Raw genomic sequence first — 21025 nt, forward strand, 5'->3', positions numbered from 1 at the left:
CACCCAAATCCTTTAATAAAGGGATGGTGATAGGGCGCCACCCGGTGCTGCCGAATCTCGGCGCCACCATAATTAAAGAAAAATAAAAATAGTAAAATAAAATGTTAATTTCGCTTTTGCGCCAAAGTTGTAAGGGTAGACAAGTAATTTTATATCTATTCAATATTATCGATCTATTCAATTAAAATTAAAATAAAACAATAACTAAATTAGTTTTGTATCTAGTCAACTAAGTATGTGATTACATACATTTCTTCATCAATTTATTGTGTTCTTTATTTACGTAGTACTTAACTCTTCATCATCTATAGGATTCCTTCTTCATCTAGAAGCCGAAAATACAATACACAATAACTGATTTCTTTTTATTTAATTTCTCCAACACATGACTCAAATACGAACTCTAGTATCCAATGAATGCATACGAGTTTCATGTCTAGTTTTGAGGGAGTGTGCCCATAGAAGAACACCAGATAATACGAGATTCAGTACTAATTTCAAATTTGAAGTGTTTGAACACTGAGAATCTCATATTCACATATGGCGTGAGAACTCTAGACCTCTAGTATCCATTGTTCACTGTGTTGCAATCTTGCGCATGAATCAAGTACTTGTTACTCAGTATATGCTTCTTCACGCAGTGCATAGTGTATATAACGAATGCAATCTTGTTTGTTGTAAAATTCCTCCTAAAAAAGTGGCAATACTCAAGTAAAATTCAATTGTTTTTATTTATTTATTTACTATTAACAATAATTAGTTATGTAGTTTTAAGTACCTAAACTACCCTTTTTTACAAATTAGTTTGAAATTTAAATCTTGTAGGTGGGAAATGAAAATAGCTATATAATTTACTATAATATCCCCGGTGGCGCCTAATTTGAGTACCACCCGGTGGCACCATCTCATTTTCCTTAATAAAGCTACTAACCAAACCAATTCATAAGTGGCGTAGGATAAGCTCCTGTATTCGGATTCAGCAGAACTCTTGCTGACAGTAGCCTGCTTCTTAGTCTTCCAAGACACTAAGGACTGGCCAAGCAACACACAATAACCACTCAGGGACTTAGAAGAGAAAGCACACTGTCCCCAGTCTGCATCACTGAATGCAACGACCTGTAAATCAGACTGTTTCTTGTAAAATAACCCTGCATTGATGGTACCTTTCAAATACTTAACCACATGTAAAGCAGCCTGCATATGAGGAATTCTAGGCTGGCTAACAAACTAACTCAAATGTTGAATGTTGTAAGATAAATCAGGCCTAGACATGTTGAGATATAACAGTCTTCCAATGAGTCTTCTATACTATTCTGGATTATCCAAAATCTCTCCTTGATCAACAGAAAGTTTCAACCCTTGTTGCATTAGGAACTTTGCTGATGAGCAATTCTCCATTTGAAGATCTTTCAAGATATCCATAATATATTTTCTTTGATTTATTATCAAACCATCAGAATTCCTAGATATTTCTAATCCAAGAAAATACCTAAGTGTACCCAAATCCTTTATTGAATAGGCATTATAATTATTTCTTTACCCTTTGAATCTCAGGTTTAGAAGTTCCTGTGAGCAAAACATCATCTACATAAACCAGAGCAACAGTAAATGAGTTATCCTCTGTATTAGTTTTTGTGAAAAGTGAGTAATCCTGCCTGGACTAGATATAGCCTAGATTTTGTAGAAATCTGTTAATTCTTTATTCCACTGTCTAGAAGCCTGTTTCAGTCCATACAAAGATCTTTTGAGCTTGCAAACCAAGCCTTGTCCTACATCAAACCCCTCTGGTGGCTTCATGTAGACCTCCTCATCCAAAAAACCCTGAAGAAAGGCATTGTTGATGTCTAGTTGAAACAATGGCTATTCTCTAGCTGCAGCCAAGGCAAGTAATGCTCTCACTGTTGTAAACTTTGCAACAGGTGAGAAAGTATGCTTATAATCCTTATCCTTGATTTGATTAAAACCTTTAGCTACAAGCCTTGCTTTAAACCTTTCTACTGAGCCATCAGGTTTGTACTTAATCTTATATATACACCCATTTTAACCCTATTGCCTTATGACCACTGGGTAAAGGAACAACTTTCCATGTTTGATTCTCCTCCAAGGCACTGATTTCCTTAGACATGACTTCAATCCACCTTGGATTCTGCTGTGCTTGCTTAAAAGTATAAGGTTCATGCTCTTTTATGACATTGAACATTGAGCTAATAAAATCTGGATGCCAATCTGATAATGCATTCAAAACCTTTGTCTAAAATGCAGAAGCTTGAACAATATTTGCAACAGGTTGCTGTCCAGATAAACTGTATTGAGACCCCTTCAGTCTAGATGTAAGCTGAGTAGGTCTTGAGGATCTTCTGATAGTAGTACTAGTCCCAGATTGTTGAGAATCAGTATGTTGCCCAACATTGCCATGGATAGATGACTGATCACGAGATGACTGATCACTGAGTTCTTGTTCAATATGCTCAGAATGAACAACAACTTCAGGATGTATGATAAGAGTAGTGGTGGCAGGATTTACAAGATCACTTGAAGTAATATTGAGATCTTCATAAGGATAATCTTTATAAAAAAGAAATATCTGTTCTTGAAAGGTAACATCTCTACTAACAAATATTTTATGCAATTTCAAATCATATAACCTGTAGCCCTTCTGGTTATGAGGATAACCAATAAAAATACATTCGCTAGCGCTACATACTCCCAAACTTATTAGTGAAAGTTAGGGGCATAGTAGCATAACATAAGCACCCAAACACTTTTAGATTATCATACACTGGCACAGACTTAAACAACAACTCATATGGAGTTTTATTTTGAATCAGGGGTGTTGGCATCGAGTTAATAAGATATGTGGCTGTCAATAGACAGTCACCCTAGAACTTAATAGGGAGATTGACATGAAACTTAAGAGCTCTAGCTGTCTCTAGCAAATGTCTATGCTTCCTCTCCACCCTACCATTTTGTTGGGGTGTACCCACTACACTAGTTTGGTGTAAAATACCCTTTTCTTTAAATAGAGCTCCACAATGTTACTGCAAGAACTCTGTGCCATTATCAGACCTAATGGTCTTAATTTGACCATCAAAATGATTTAAAATGTAAGCAAAGAAATCTTTAATCAAGCCATAAACTTGATCCTTATGCTGAAATAAGATAGTCCATGTGTTTCTATAAAAATCATTCAAAATGGTTAAGAAATACTTAGCACTAGACATAGAAGGTGTCCTATAAGGACCCCAAACATCCATATGAACTAACTCAAAATAAGTAGAAGCTCTGTGTGTGCTCAAAGAAAAAGGCAACCTATGATGTTTAGCCAAAACACATGACTTACAATGAAAAGAAGAGCTTTTTATTACATGACTGAAATCAGATACAAGTTTTAACTTCTCAACAGACATATGATCCAATCTAGCATGGAAAAGATCTACAAGTTTAGAATCAGAAACAGAACTAACAACAATATGTAAAAACCTAATGTCCTTATCTTTGGATAAGAATTTATTCATTACAAGCTTTTTAAGAGTATTAACTAGATTATCTATGTTATTAACATGATCTAATTTTCTGTGAAACCTATAGAGATCACCAGTCCTTCTTTCCTTAGCCATAATAACATCATTTGTAAGGTCCTGAAACACACAATCATGAATAAAAACATAATAGTCATGTTATGATGATCAAGCAACTTGCTGATTGATAATAAATTCTGTTTAAAATCAGAAATTTAAAACTCATGAAACAGTTTTATTTTATCAGTTAGCAGTACAGTTCCCATTTTATAAACAAGTTTAATGCTACCATCAGGTAATCCTACTCTGATGGGTCTTTTAAAAACATGTATATCAAACAAAAGATTCACATTATAGGTCATATGATCAGATGCCCTAGTGTCCACAATCCAATTAGATAAAAAACCAAAATTATTTGCAGTTAAAGCAAAAGAAGAAGGATACATCATACCTGCAAAGTTGGCAGAGGATAAACCAGCTGGTTGTTGTTCAGAAATCCTTTTAAGGACCTGATCAACAATAGAAGTAACAAGACCATCCGGAACTTCAGAAGAAATACCATTGAATGCACCAGATGTGTTGTTAAGGATAACACTTCTAGTATGTTCAGTTGTATCAAAAAAAGAATCCTCTAAAGGAGATTCAGAAATGACATCCGCAGTATTTGCTCCTCTTTTAGGTGGATTATCCTTGTTATAAACAATTTCTCCTCGCCCTTATCTTTGTCACCAGGAAAACCTCTGATCAGGAAGCAGTTTGCTGGATTATGGCTTGTCTTGTTGCAATGTGGACACTTAGTCAACCCAAAACATGTGGCCCTTGTATGTCCATTTTTATTACAATGACCACAATGTTTAACAGTTGAGGGACCAGCATCACCAGACTTCTTGGATTCATATTGCCTGTAGATTGCATATGCATTAGCATCTGTCAGAACATAAATAATATTTGTGATTTGTTTTTGTCGCTCAATTTTCTGCAGCAGTGTTAACACCTTATTGATTGAGGGTAAAAGATCAAGTGATAAAATCTGAGTTCTGTCCCATCATAACTATTATTCAAATTCATCAGGAATTGAATAATCTTTGCATTATTTTCTCTGTCTATCATCTTCTTGATCAGAGTTCAAGAACAAAGTGAAACTTTTCCACAAGTACATGAAGGTAGTGGATCAAGGGAATCAAGTGTCTCCCAAAGATTCTTCATCTTGCTGTAATATTAAACAAGGGAAAGATTTTCCTGAGAAACTGCTCTCAAATCCTTAGTCAGCTGATAAACTTCCAAAGCATTAGATTGCCCAAATCTTTCAATTAATTCGTTCCATAACTCCTTAGACGATGTAACAAACTTTAAGTTCTCCTTAAGATTCTTATCTAAGGAATTAGAAATCCAATGCATGACCATAAAATCACATCTCTTCCACTGTTTATGACGCTTATCAGTAGAAAGAGGACATGAACATGATCCATCAATCATACCATCTTTGTTCTTGGCAGCTAATGCCATAAGAACTTCTCTCTTCCACCCCAAAAAATCATGACCCTAAAAAAGAAAGGACGATAAAGTTGCTGAAGGTTGGCCAGAAGTAAAAAGATAAAGGAGATCATCATAATTATCGAAAGGTGAAGAATTCTCAGACGTATCAGGATCATGCATGTTTGATTGATGTAATAGAAAGAATAGAAGCAAGAATTATATGAATAAATGAAGGAAAAATACGGAAGCGATTTTGAAATACCTCTATTTCTTGTGATAATCAGGCAAGAAACAGATAGAAATTTCCAGAATTAAGTACCAATTTATACTGATACCTTGAAGAAACCCAAGCTAGGAGATGAAGATGTATATAACAGTAGACGAAGACTTGAAGATCAACTATGAAGATATGAAGACATAGAAGAATTATATGAATATGTATGAAAGAGTAATAGAAAGATTATAGAACTATATTGATTGAATTGTAACTGTGAATATTATTATTCATCAAAGAAGTAATTTACAATTATATGAGATGTTGGTATTTATAACAACTTCTCTAATTGATATAACAACCAACTAACTATGATTAACACTAATAAACCATAGTTAGCTTAACTAACTTTTTAACTAACTTCATATATCCAATAATATATAATTCATACACTTGAATAAGATTATAAAATGGGTGCGTCGTGCATTTTTTGTCATAAATAACCAAACTTTCCTTTCTTATTTGCTCAAAACAATAGTCACATTTACACTTGTTTATACCTAATGAGAATTGTATAATATGGAGAATATATTGATATCGTTGTATTGTATTGCTGTGCCTCTTTACAATATGTACTTTCCTATTTATAATACATCGAGGATCTCATATATACGGAAAGAATAATATAAGGACTATAATATCTTCACTAATAGGGAAGGAAAGATTTTGGCCTTGATTGTGTGTGCTGGCTAACAACTCTTTGTAAACGACTCTATTACCCCCTCAAGTTGGAGCGTGGAAGGTCAAAAGGCCCAGCTTGGAGAGAAGATTGTCAAATGACGTACGTCCTAGCGCTTTCGTGAAAATATCCGCTAGTTTGTCCTTTGTGTGAACGTAGCTTGTAGATATAATGCCCTTTAAAATCCCGTCCAGGACAAAATGACAGTCAATTTCAATATGCTTGGTGTGTTTATGGAATACCGGATTTCGTGCAATATGAAGAGCGGATTGACTGTCGCTGATTAGGCGAATAGATTGCTTGTGGGGAATGCCGAGGAACTGAAGGAGACCTTTGAGCCATTTGAGCTCATAGGTCGTATATGCCATGGCGCGGTACTCGGATTCAGCGGAAGAGCGAGACACGATTGTTTGCTTTTTAGTTTTCCATGAGATAGGTGATGGTCCCGAGAACATAAGGTAGGCGGAAAGTGATCGGCGCGTGTTGGGGCAGCTGCCATAATCAGCGTCGAAATAGGCTTGTAGTTGAAGATCGTTGTTCGAGTGGAGGAGTATGCCTTGGCCAGGAGAACTCTTAATGTATCGGACTACTTGAAGAGCAGCCTTCCAATGATCAAGTCGAGCGGAGTGCATAAATTGAGCCAAGGTATGGATTGAGTAGGTGAGCTCCGGGCGGGTGATTGTGAGGTAGACCAATCGGCCCACTAACCGTCGATAAGGTTGCGTGTCTTTAAGGGGCTCAGTAGTAGAGGTAGCAAGGCGATGATTGGGTTCCATTGGGACTGATGCCGGTTTGGACCCAATGAGGCCTGCTTCGGCGAGGATATCCAAGGCGTATTTTCGTTGTGAGATAAAAATCCCTGTAACACCCCCATTTATTCGGGAGCCTTTAGCTAGACATTCCCAAATAAATAGAACTGTTACCATCTCGGTTTCCCGAGGTAGTAGATAACAAAGTACAACAATACCAAAGTACTTTAAATTAAAACTTTAGTGAATACACGTTTATTACAATTTAACTAACTAAAACTTAATATGAAATACAATACAACTCGCAGCGGAAATTAAATAAGTGATATAACTATATATGTGATCTAGACTTCATCTACGGTTCCAAGTTTGGCTCTCACCCCAATGCTCCCAAGTCAACTAATCTTTGGTACCTGTCAAATCTGCTCCCCATAAAACGGTTCACCGCAGGTGTTCACGAATACACAGTCAACCGCGAGGTTGAGTAGGAATAAATACTAACAACAAAAACATACGATAACAATCCAATTTCCTTCTTACATTGCACACCCCCCTGACAATGTGCTCCATCACTTTACTTAGCACACCTCCCTTAACAACGTGCTCACATTACTTTGGTACCCCTCCCTTAACAACGTACCGCCAACATGTAACAGTACCCCTCCCTCACAACGTACATATTACCATCATCCCAGTGTACAAACTCCCTCAACAACGTACAACTGACTGTCGCACAGCTTTTTATAATAATCACATTCCAACCAACGGTAGAAAATTCAAATCACCTCATCAATACTATTAATATTAGCCAACACAAATCAATATAATTCACCCTCCGAACAACTATGATATGATCAATCAATATATGCAACATAATTCTCCCTTCCAACAATTACGATAATATCAGCCAACACAATTCACATACGATCAATTCACTTTAACGTAAGTAATCCACCATACCAAACATAGATAATTAAAAGTCGAGTTGAGTAGGATTATCCCTACCTGGCAAGAAAGCACTCCAATTACGCAATCCAATAATTAAAGCTCACAAATCCGATTATAAACTCTTCACAATTTCCGTCACCTATATAATAATAACAATTACAACAATTATAATTACTAACTTTACTTATTTATTTATTTACTCCTTTTACTTATTTATTTATTCTTCTTATTATATTAATTATTCAAATTAATGATTTATTATAATTATTAAAGGTTTATGATAACTAAAAACCCGATTCAATTACGAACCCGACTCACCCGAACTAATTAAACAATTCAAAACCCGCTCACAAAACAAACACACACCCCACTATACACCGTGTACACCGTGCTCAACCTCCCCCTCATAACCACCCTCCAAACCGACACCACACACCACCACAGCCACCAACCTACCTCGCCACCCCTAGCCTGCAACCCCACGCATCCAACTTGCCCCTAACCACCAGCTAAACAACCACCAACAACCCTAAAAAACACTCCCTAATCCCCCGACATCAACAACACTCACCTGACACCCCCATAAAACCCGTCCCAAAACCACCACCTAACACCACCTTCACCGCCACCTACAACCACTAATCAACTAACCCATCTACCCTCGACAAAAGCCACCGTAAACCACCCCAACCTAGACCTCCTACAACCACTAAAAACCCCCTCGAAACAGCCTGCCCAAAACACGAGTTACTCCCCTGTTTTCGCCACCACCGCCACAAACCGCCACCTGCCACCATACCACCACCACCAATATGACCGACCACCTTCCCTCATCACAACTCCTCTATACCCAGGTCAAGTCGAGGTCAATTAGGGGTTCAATTACTCATTCTAATCACCCACAACCAAACCCGTATAACCCCCTGACCAGCCACCTTTAGCCGCCCTAAACACCACCCTACCACGGTCAATGACGGTCAACAATGGTCAGGTTAGAAACTTGGCAGTCCAATGTCGCTATAGGTCCAATTCCCGAGTCCTATGGTGGTCTATATAAGTCATACTATCGATCCAAAGATGCTTGCATGAAAAGAATATAAATCGATTTAAGATGAATAATTACCTCGATTTGATTAATTGATTTATGTTAATTCCTTCTTCTTCCGTCTCCTAAAGCTCCTTCTTTTAATTTGTGAATTATTTCTCAGATTTAAGGTGGTATTTATAGTGTAAGATTTAGAGAATACGAGGCCAATTAGGAAACTATGTAACTTTCCTTATTCTAATTAGTATAGGAATTGTCATTATAATTATATCATTATTATTATCACATATTATTAACCTTACCATAACTAGGATTTCCTCATATAATACTTACTAATTTATTATTGCCATAACTTTATTTTTATTATTATAATTATAATTACCTTTATATATATTATTATTTCCTTATTATATTATTATATATTTTTCGATATAAATCCCGATTACACTAATACCAATTTAATAAATTCAGCCCATATAATAATAGCACACGACCCAAAGCACAAATATTAGCCAAACCCAATTCCCGACTTGAATTATTAATTTATTATTTAATTAACGTCTTACTTGTATTTATTATTAGAAATGTCATTTAATTACTCATTAAATTACATAAATTATTCTTATAAATTATTATTAAAATACGGAGTATTACAGTCTTCCCCCCTTAAAATGAACTTCGTCCCGAAGTTCGCCCACAACTACCACCACATCATTTATAAACATTCCTACAACTAAGCATCATGCAACACCATCATCCATATACGATTATTATCCATACCAATCGCATCAAAAGGTATCACAACAACAATTCAAAACATTCGTAGTATTACATTCCTTCCGCCTAAAATTAAACTTCGTCCTCGAAGTTCGGAATATCAACAATAGGAACAACCAAATCATTGATGTAATGCCACAAAATTAGGAATACATATTGTAACACAAGACAATTATTATTTCAAATATAATTCCAAGTAATGATTAAATGAATAACAAAATCTTTGATTTACTTCTATATAGCAAAACAAATCACATAAGATACTCGAACTAAACTTTATTTAAACTTCAACTTCTTACTTAACTATTGGCGAATACATTGCCAAGATAAATAATAAACTATCACAAAAGATACGCATAGCTGTTTAATTAATCTTTTCTTCATAATGATATCTAACTTAGACATGGATGCATTTAATGTGAACATATATATAGGCTTAAGGAAACACATTCCGCATATCACTAGACAAGTTATTCTACTTCACATAATTAACAACATCAAAATATCAATGTGCAAGAGATAAGAAACAAAACTTTATACTTTTCAAGACTAAGAAAACATGTTACGACTTCTAAAAATTATAAATAAATAATAACTTAATTACTTCTCGAGAACTTATACTTTTAGGAAATGCAGAGAGTTAGTAAACTATGAGAAAAAGAATTAAGCCAAAAATTCAAGGGTCAATTTATAATGCATTTTACAAGCTACTTGGTCGAAACAGAAATTTTACAGCAACTTGTCAGAAACTTAGGTCAACTTGTAAAAATCACCATAAATTGTCAAAATATTTTCTTAAAACGTGTCTTACCAATTTAGAAACATACATGAGTCTATTAAACAATGGAGTTGGAATTATAATAAATAATTTCGTAGTTTTTAAATGATAATTTTTACAAAAACATGGCCCGAAAACATTACTGTACAGGAATATTTCGACTACTGTCCACTAAAATATTTATTTCTCCTAAACCGTATATTATTTGAACATGGGACCAGTGGCATATGAAAGCTAACTCATAAAGCTATTATCATAAAATTTGCTTATGAGAATTTTAAACAGGTAGTAAATGGCAGCTAAAACAATAAAGAGTAAAATTCCGGGAAATCAACTAAAATTACGTTCTTCACAATTTCACACAATTCCCTTAATACTTCACATGTTAATCACACATGTCAACATATTTATCTCATAATCACATGTATATATCAATGCTTAAAACCATATCACATCCCCTCTCCCTAAAGGCAAGGTTACGGCCCCGTAACCGCATTACTCAATGAAACAATATTCAAACAAGGCAACCAAAACTCTTAAGGCAAATAAACGGTTTTTCATTTTAGATTACCCCACACTCTCAAATATTCTCTCAGGGTTACCGGTTCAAAACTGAAAGGGCCGGAAGTTTGGTGTGAGGGGCCCTACTCATCCCAAGCCTTAAATGGGCTCCTAACAGTTTCTACCCGGGTTCATTTTATTAGACACATCCTATGTTCATTATTGTTCATTAGTTAGGCCTAAGGATCGTTTTGCTCTGATACCACTTTGTAACACCCCCATTTATTCGGGAGCCTTTAGCTAGACATTCCCAAATAAATAGAACTGTTACCATCTAGGTTTCCCGAGGTAGTAGATAACAAAGTACAACAATACCAAAGTACTTTAAATTAAAACTTTAGTGAATACACGTTTATTACAATTTAACTAACTAAAACTTAATATGAAATACAATACAACTCGCAGCGGAAATTAAATAAGTGATATAACTATATATGTGATCTAGACTTCATCTACGGTTCCAAGTTTGGCTCTCACCCCAATGCTCCCAAGTCAACTAATCTTTGGTACCTGTCAAATCTGCTCCCCATAAAACGGTTCACCGCAGGTGTTCACGAATACACAGTCAACCGCGAGGTTGAGTAGGAATAAATACTAACAACAAAAACATACGATAACAATCTAATTTCCTTCTTACATTGCACACCCCCCTGACAATGTGCTCCATCACTTTACTTAGCACACCTCCCTTAACAACGTGCTCACATTACTTTGGTACCCCTCCCTTAACAACGTACCGCCAACATGTAACAGTACCCCTCCCTCACAACGTACATATTACCATCATCCCAGTGTACAAACTCCCTCAACAACGTACAACTGACTGTCGCACAGCTTTTTATAATAATCACATTCCAACCAACGGTAGAAAAGTCAAATCACCTCATCAATACTATTAATATTAGCCAACACAAATCAATATAATTCACCCTCCGAACAACTATGATATGATCAATCAATATATGCAACATAATTCTCCCTTCCAATAATTACGATAATATCAGCCAACACAATTCACATACGATCAATTCACTTTAATGTAAGTAATCCACCATACCAAACATAGATAACTAAAAGTCGAGTTGAGTAGGATTATCCCTACCTGGCAAGAAAGCACTCCAATTACGCAATCCAATAATTAAAGCTCACAAATCCGATTATAAACTCTTCACAATTTCCGTCACCTATATAATAATAACAATTACAACAATTATAATTACTAACTTTACTTATTTATTTATTTACTCCTTTTACTTATTTATTTATTCTTCTTATTATATTAATTATTCAAATTAATGATTTATTATAATTATTAAAGGTTTATGATAACTAAAAACCCGATTCAATTACGAACCCGACTCACCCGAACTAATTAAACAATTCAAAACCCGCTCACAAAACAAACACACACCCCACTATACACCGTGTACACCGTGCTCAACCTCCCCCTCATAACCACCCTCCAAACCGACACCACACACCACCACAGCCACCAACCTACCTCGCCACCCCTAGCCTGCAACCCCACGCATCCAACTTGCCCCTAACCACCAGCTAAACAACCACCAACAACCCTAAAAAACACTCCCTAATCCCCCGACATCAACAACACTCACCTGACACCCCCATAAAACCCGTCCCAAAACCACCACCTAACACCACCTTCACCGCCACCTACAACCACTAATCAACTCACCCATCTACCCTCGACAAAAGCCACCGTAAACCACCCCAACCCAGACCTCCTACAACCACTAAAAACCCCCTCGAAACAGCCTGCCCAAAACACGAGTTACTCCCCTGTTTTCGCCACCACCGCCACAAACCGCCACCTGCCACCATACCACCACCACCAATATGACCGACCACCTTCCCTCATCACAACTCCTCTATACTTAGGTCAAGTCGAGGTCAATTAGGGGTTCAATTACTCATTCTAATCACACACAACCAAACCCGTATAACCCCCTGACCAGCCACCTTTAGCCGCCCTAAACACCACCCTACCACGGTCAATGACGGTCAACAATGGTCAGGTTAGAAACTTGGCAGTCCAATGTCGCTATAGGTCCAATTCCCGACTCCTATGGTGGTCTATATAAGTACTATCGATCCAAAGATGCTTGTATGAAAAGAATATAAATCGATTTAAGATGAATAATTACCTCGAGTTGATTAATTAATTTATGTTAATTCCTTCTTCTTCCGTCTCCTAAAGCTCCTTCTTTTAATTTGTGAATTATTTCTCAGATTTAAGGTGGTATTTATAGTGTAAGATTTAGAGAATACGAGGCCAATTAGGAAACTATGTAACTTTCCTTATTCTAATTAGTATAGGAATTGTCATTATAATTATATCATTATTATTATCACATATTATTAACCTTACCATAACTAGAATTTCCTCATATAATACTTACTAATTTATTATTGCCATAACTTTATTTTTATTATTATAATTATAATTACCTTTATATATCATTATTTCCTTATTATATTATTATAAATTTTCCGATATAAATCCCGATTACACTAATACTAATTTAATAAATTCGGCCCATATAATAATAGCACACGGCCCAAAGCACAAATATTAGCCAAACCCAATTCCCGACTTGAATTATTAATTTATTATTTAATTAACGTCTTACTTGTATTTATTATTAGAAATGTCATTTAATTACTCATTAAATTACATAAATTATTCTTATAAATTATTATTAAAATACGGAGTATTACAATCCCGGACTTATTTTGTGCAACCTCGAGACCCAAGAAATTTTTTAGAGGGCCTAAATCTTTCATATGAAAGCACGAACTTAGGTACCCTTTGAATTGGGTAATCACTTATGTGTTGTTTCCACAAATGATGAGGTCGTCTACGTAGACGAGAACGTGAATTTCTGTAGTGGCCGTGGTCATAGAGAAAAGAGAATGGTCGTAGGGACAATGCTTGAAACCATAAGTGATCAAAGCGGAAGGAAGTTTGGCATACCAGCAATGTGGAGCCTGTCGAAGACCATATAAAGATTTCCGGAGACGGAACATTTCCCATTTATGTTGGAATGAAATCCCGGTGGTGGCTTCATATAAACCTCTTCATGGAGCTCGCTATGAAAAAAGCATTATGGACGTCCATTTGGTGGAGGTCCCAATTTTTGGTGGCGGCAATGGCGAGAAGAGTTCGAACGGTGACTAGTTTCACGCTAGGAGCAAATATTTCATTGTAGTCGACCCCTTTGATTTGTCGATTTCCCATAACTACTAGTCGAGCTTTGTAGCGTTCGATAGTGCCATCGGCGTTATATTTAATTTTGTAATCCCACTTCGATCCGATAGCTTTTTATTTGGCGGAAGGTGCTTGAGGGTCCATGTATTACTGTTTTTGAGGGCCTCAATCTCAAGCTTCATCGCGTTGCGCCATTCTTGTACCTGCATGGCATCTTTAAAATGACTAGGCTCGTGATTTTTAGTCATGGCCGACAAAAATATGCGATGTGTAGGAGAAAACTTATTATAGTCGATAAAGTGGGAGATTGGGTATTTTGTATCTCGAGTTGATGATTGGGCAGCGAGTATATGCGTCGAGGGGCGTATAGGGGGTCAAACAAAACCGGTGAGTCGAGAGTTCGAAAATTTTTGTGCGGAGGCCTTTACTCATGACAGGTGTGGCATCGTTGGCTGAGGTGGTCGAACAAAAGTAATGATTATTAAGGAATATAGTTATATAAACGACATGAAAACTAGAAAACAAATTACATTTTCCCTTAATATATTCAATTAAATGTGTATGCCTAAAGTATAAAATATTGATTATGACTGAATAAATACTCCCTCCGTTCCGGTCATTTGTTGATTATGACTTCCATGGTTTCCACCACTCGCCACACCCATGCTTGGTTTATTGATGGTAATGACGATAATTCATGCTTTCCTACACTCATTACCAATTTAGTTGCGACTATGCTTCCTTTTTGTTTTTCTTTTAGTCTGACGATTCGTTAACTAAGGTCTAGGATTACTTTTATCGGGGTGTTGAATTTAGTTTGTTAAGATGCTCAATAGAAGTCTAGCTGTTGATTGTTAGTGCTGATTAGTAATGTTTGTTCTTTCAGATTGCTAGCTGAAGGTTGCAGGGCCGTCTGGGAATTTCTAGGGGCCATGTACGAAAATTTAAAATTCGGCCCCTTCAAAAATACGAAATAGTTATAAATACAATTTATGCTAAAAATGGTCTTTTCTGTAAACCAAATTTTGTTTTGTAAATATGATTGAGATGATGTTGAAGTTTAACTACTCCGTATTTACTCAAATTCTTGTAACTTTAGTTCATGCTATAAATTAAAAGAAATAATTTCGAAAATATTAAAAACAAATAGTCCTAGGATATTTGGATTGATAGAATTTATATATCGCACGATGGAGTTCACAAAGGAATAAGTAAAGACATTATTATGTACTGGTGATAGCTATGCCGCGAACAGAAAAATCGACTTAGATCTTTTGTTTGGCTCTTTAGTATAGCAATAGGGATTTAGGGGCCCCAAAAATCCCGGGGCCCTGTTCAGCTACACCACTTGAACACCCTTAAAGACGGCCCTGGAAGGTTGTCATCTAGACGAGAGAAGCAATTAGAGATCAATCACTCACGGATAACTTAAATTTAGTAATGCAACTGCTTATTGAACATTTTAGAGTTTTGGTTGAATGCGATTAACTAGATGAGACATCCATTTATATATATATATATATATATATATATATATATATATATAGAAATTGAATCATGTGAGGGTGAGGCGGCTGAACCATTTACTCACCATTGGATCTAATTTTCAGATGCACCAGATATGTGACACGTGTCCCCCATATATACTCCCCAACTAACACACTTCCCTCATTTACAATCTCACTTCTTCTCATTTATTTCTCTCTCTTCCTTCACAGCTACTTTTCCGCCATTATCACCATTACCACCGAGCTTCTACAAGCTCATCTATTCCGCCATTTCCCTTCATCCTCAATCATTTACTCCGTCATATTTTCTCCGTCTTCGCCATTCACTCCGTCTTCGCCATTCACTCCGTCTTCGCCATTCGCTGAACTCCGTCACATTTGTTCCGCTATTGAAGTCGATTTCTCCTTTTCTTCGTATGTTCATTTCCGTTTCTTTACTAAATTTATTTAATTAGTTTAATTACTCAGTTTTCTCTTATTTTTCTATTTTCCTTCACTCGACTTCGTTTGATTTCTATGCATTTCGTTTCTGCTCGATTATGCTCGCAATTTGATTGAAACTTTCTCTTATTTTTCTATTTTCCATTTCTTTACTAAATTATTGTTGTTATTATGCAGGTTTTGATCGCTTTGTGAGCATAATCGAACACAGTAGGAACGCATAAAATCAATTGCAGTCGATTTCTCCGCTTTTTCGTATGTTCCTTTCTATTTCAAACTTGTGAAACCAGTAGCTTATTTTGTGAATCTAGGAGGTAAATTTGTGAAACCAGTAGCTTATTGTTATATTATCTTCAAACTTGGACTTAATGTTTGTCATCTGTTTGTTAAGATTTCGTTTACCTGCTTTTGTGAAACCTAGAACTTATTTTGTGAATCTAGGAGGTAAATTTGTGAAACCAGTAGCTTATTGTTATATTATCTCCAAATCAGTAAATTTGGCTGCGTGTTGCATTTTGTCTTCTGCTGTTGTTGTTGTTGCTTGAGTTCTCATTGAATAAGGTATGAGATTATTCAAATGTTTGCATATATTACAGAGGTTTGTATAAATTACACTAGCTACTTTGTGTCTTCTGCTGTTGTTGCTTGAGTGTCAATTGAATAAGGTCTGCGATTACAAAGAAGTAGAGAAACAAATTAAGAAGAAAAGAGCAAAATAGATGATTTTAACCACTTATAATGACCAAGTTTCACAAAACAAGCTCTTAGATTCACTGAATAGGGTCTGAGATTCACAAAACAGGGTCTGTAAATTCACTAAATAAAGAAATGAACAAAACAGATGATTTTAACCACTTATAATGACCAAGTTTCACAAAACAAGCCTTTAGATTCACTGAACAAGGTCTGAGATTCACCAAACAAGGTCTGAGAATCTAAACCTTTTTATTTTCCCGGCTTTTGTGCTTCCTAGATCTAATTTTGTGACCCTCCTTCACCTTTGTTTATTTTCTCAGCTTGTTAGTCCAACTACCTAGGAATTTGTGTTTTGTATTTTCACATTTCTTTTGTTTAACTAATATTTGTATTTCACTTGTTTCATAGACAAGTATGACAACTTGGTGCAATGGTTGTGTTGTTAATCTTCTTGACGAAGATCAAGTGTCATTTCGCGCACTTTATGTCACTAAAAAACAAACAGCTATGGATTTCTCTTTTTCGCCGTTAAAGGAAGTTATAGTGCCTGGCCGTAACTATCAAGCATGTCATTCTGTTTTTAATAATCAAGATCTTATGCAAAAAATCTTCTCTAAAATTAATCATTACGAAGATAAAGCACATATGGCGCTCGTATGTCGAAATTGGGCTCAACTATTTCTGATACACAAAAGTGCACCTGAGGTCACCTTGGCATATTGGCTTTCTGTAGACATAAATGATATGAATGGTGTTCGGACTATTCATAGGGGTCCTAGAATAGTCTTTCAAACATGCAAATGTTTCATGACGGAGGATATGATTGCCAAATTCTTACTGCATTATCACTAAGCAAAAATTTCATCTCAGAGTACTCATCTAAATGCTCTTGATGATGTTGCACGCAGTGCAGTTAATGAGTCATTGCATGTTTTAGCTACGCCGAGTGAAGAACGAGATATAACTATTGCCATTGCTGCTGACTTGCTAGTCACTCGTAGAGATATATCTTTTCTTGACTTACCTTTGATGTTGTAGCCTAGAGTTGTCCCTTGTTTGTAATGTACTATCTGTGTAACTAGGGCTTTGCACTTTAAGGTTTTAACTTTGCCCTTTTGTTATTTTGTATAATTTCGTAGTAGTGTCAACCTTCTGTATAATTATGTACGTCTTAGTTTAACATTTTGGATAACATAAATTATCATGTAATCTTGTACTTTGTTTTAAATATTTGCATGGATCACTTTTCTATGTATAATGCAATGTTCTTTACTTCTGATTTTCCATTTAATTTTGTATTTGTTTTCTTACATATTCTTCCATGCACTTATAATGACTAACTTATTTTGTGACGTTATTTTGTGAATTGTGGAACTTCTTTTGTGAATCTTGCAACTTATTATGTGAATCCTGGAACTTATTTTGTGAATCCTAGAACTTATTTTGTGAACTTATTTTGTGAATCTTAGACCTTGTTTAGTGAATCCGAGACCTTGTTTAGTGAATTTTTCTGCTTCTTTCTTACCTATTATCACTTAAATTCAGTTAATTGACCATAGCTTATTGTTATAATGTAATGTTCTTTAACAACTTATAATGACCAAGTTTCACAAAACAAGCCATTAGATTCACTGAATAAGGCCTGAGATTCACAAAACAAGGTCTGTGAATTCACCAAATAAAGGTATGAGCAAAATATGATTTTAACCACTTATAATGACCAAGTTTCACAAAACAAGCCCTTAGATTCACCGAATAAGGTTTGAGATTCACAAAACAAGGTCTGTGAATTCACCAAATAAAGGTATGAGCAAAATAGATGATTTAAACCACTTATAATGACCAAGTTTCAGAAAACAAGCCCTTAGATTCACTGAACAAGGTCTGAGATTCACAAAACAAGGTCTGAGAATCTAAACCTTACTGACCAAATTTCTTTATTTTGTGAACTTATTTCCCTTGCTTTGTGAATAATAGGCTTTACTGAGTTGTAGGAAGCAAGCCAAGCCAGGATGAAGCGACGTGTTGAGGACGATCAAGCTCTTGAACCACTCTCTGAAACCTTTGAACCACTCTCTGAGCCACCTACAAAAAAGACAAGAATTTACAAAGACAGACTGCCTGTGTTGAGGACTCGAATGTCTCCTGCTGGGCTTTACAACTTTCTCAACAATAAGGAGAATCCACCATCAGATAAGCAGATTGAAGTTATACAAGAAATGGGATTTGGTTCTCTATTGCATCTTAAAACAGATGTTGTTCCGGTCACTGGCGCGATGGCTAGTTTCAAATTATGACCCCTTTACAGGATCGTTGTGTGATGGGAAACTCCTTGTTTTAGAGGAAGATATCCATCTGTGCCTGGGATTGCTAATGGGTCCAAACATTGTCGAAGAAGCAAAAATTGGAGATAAGTGCCCTTCTTATGTGTCTGTTTTGGAGGAGTTCACAAGTCAATACAAAGGTAGTTCTATTGAGCTCAAACACATTATGCAAAAGCTCTCTACACAAAGAGATGGTGGAGATGATTTCAAACGCACTTTCATCATTTATATCTTCAATGCTCTTTTAGGCGGTGTTGTAGGCAATCAGGCAAGTTTGAGACTTCTTAAAAGTTTGGTAAACACTGAGTTGATCTCCGAATTCAACTGGTGCAATTTTATCAAACGTAAATTGGCTTCCCAAGTTGAGTCTTGGCAAAAGGAGGAGTGGAAGACCAAAAAGCTGAAAGAAAATTGGTTTGGTGGACCTATTATGGTCTTGGTTTTTATTTATCTAGACCGATGTGTCTTCAAAGCACGCCTTGTTATTCGGCAGTTTCCAACGCTCTCAACTTGGACTAAAGAAGCTATATCCCAGAGACTTAAGGAAGAAGTGAATGACAAAAATTCGGACAATAAAACTTTCGGCAAGGGTTCTATTGAGCCTTCACTGGTCATCACTCAGCATAAGGCACATGCACTTTTGCCTACTATTGAGTTTAGGCAGTCTTCAAAGCCACCGAGTGTACCTTTGCCTACTATTGAGTTTAGGCAGTCTTCAAAGCGAACAAGTGAACAACAACATTCTGAAGATGAAGAACCTTCTGATCCTCATACTGAGTTTATTAATAAACTTGCACTTTCCGCAAATGTTGATCCTCTTCTACCTAATAATTCAGGTAGTACTACTGAGTTTGTTAATAAACTTGCAGTTTCCGCAAAGGTCATGGCTCAAGCTTTCATGGAGTACAAATCTCTTGCTAGCCAAGCTCTGAGCAAACTACCTTCCTCAGCAACAGTTTCTAAACTAGTTGCAGCTCTAGATGGTTTGGCAGATGGTTTTAGGTTATCTCAAGAAGACAATAATGAGGAGGGTAATGTAAAGGAGAGTGTGGAGGGTAATAGTGGGGATAATCTAGCTGAATTGTTGGAGGCATTGGACGTGATGGGTGAAGCTTTGCAACCAATACAGTCACGTCGTTCACCATCAAAACCAGAATGCCAAATCATACCACTTGGTGAACCTTCAACGTCTTGTATTCAAACTGATGAACAACCTGATCATCTTTTATCTCCCTCTCATAATACTGCTATTGATGATTTCCCTCCCGTCAATGATGATATCCCTCCCGTCAATGATGAACAACCTGACCATTCTGAGCCCACAGTGGTAGCGGATGATCATCATAATCAAGAACGGTGGGTTGAGTACAATAGGAGGAGAACAAGTGAAAGAGATATGCAAACAAGTTCCAGTGCTATTGATGATGTCCCTTCCGTCAATGAGCCCACTCACCCCACTGTGACTGTTCTAGCTACTCCTGCGACTTCTACTCCTCCTCCTCCTCCTCCTGTGGTAGGGAACAGTGATCCTCCTTCTACACCATCTGCCAGTAAGGAGTTGAGGGCGTGCAATCAAATTATTACATGTTCTGAGAACAGTGAGCCCACTCACCCCATCGTTACTGTTCTAGCTACTCCCGCGACTTCTACTCCTCCTCCTATGGTAGGGAACAATGATCCTCCTTCTACACCAATTGTTTCCGGCCTCGATAAACCATCTGCCAGTAAGGAGTTGAGGGCGTGCGATCAAGAGAACCTATCCAGAGAAATAGTACAAAATGATGCACTAGAATGGCCTCAATAAACTGACACAGAATTGCTGAATTTTGTTCGAAAGAAATCAAAGAAAACTCAACAGTAATGTCATATTTTTGCTTTGATTTTTTGATTTTTTTTATTGTAATAAATATATCTACTAATTGAATTTTATCAATAATGAAGTGAGGTTATGGTGTCCACTCCGTGGATGGAAGTTAAAAGAGATGTTTTGCATAGCCTTGGACCGAAAGGCCTTATTATGGA

At 36.4% G+C, this 21025-nt stretch overlaps 1 protein-coding gene across 1 annotated transcript; it reads right to left on the reverse strand.

The window, feature by feature from the left end:
- Nucleotides 1-562: 562 nt before the first annotated feature.
- On the reverse strand, nucleotides 563-2200 carry LOC141601106 (uncharacterized). Its single transcript, XM_074421373.1, has 5 exons — nucleotides 2054-2200; nucleotides 1759-1821; nucleotides 1541-1660; nucleotides 932-1194; nucleotides 563-689 (listed from the first exon to the last, which is right to left on the reverse strand). Exons 1-5 carry the CDS (start codon nucleotides 2198-2200, stop codon nucleotides 563-565), a joined length of 720 nt encoding a protein of 239 aa, XP_074277474.1.
- Between the last annotated feature and the right edge of the window lie 18825 nt (nucleotides 2201-21025).

The sequence above is a fragment of the Silene latifolia genome, chromosome 9, assembly GCF_048544455.1.
Source record: "Silene latifolia isolate original U9 population chromosome 9, ASM4854445v1, whole genome shotgun sequence".
In the NCBI taxonomy this organism is placed as follows: domain Eukaryota; kingdom Viridiplantae; phylum Streptophyta; class Magnoliopsida; order Caryophyllales; family Caryophyllaceae; genus Silene; species Silene latifolia.

Bases quoted from the DNA above. Each gene is read 5' to 3' on its own strand.
- LOC141601106 (XM_074421373.1), bottom strand. From the start codon at position 2,200: ATGTTCAATGTCATAAAAGAGCATGAACCTTATACTTTTAAGCAAGCA. The intron at 1,195-1,540 runs GTAAAGAAATAA...CCTCATATGCAG, and splicing joins CTAAACCTGAGATTCAAAGG to GCTGCTTTACATGTGGTTAA. The intron at 690-931 runs GTTAGTAGCTTT...CCACTTTTTTAG, and splicing joins GCCACTTATGAATTGGTTTG to GAGGAATTTTACAACAAACA.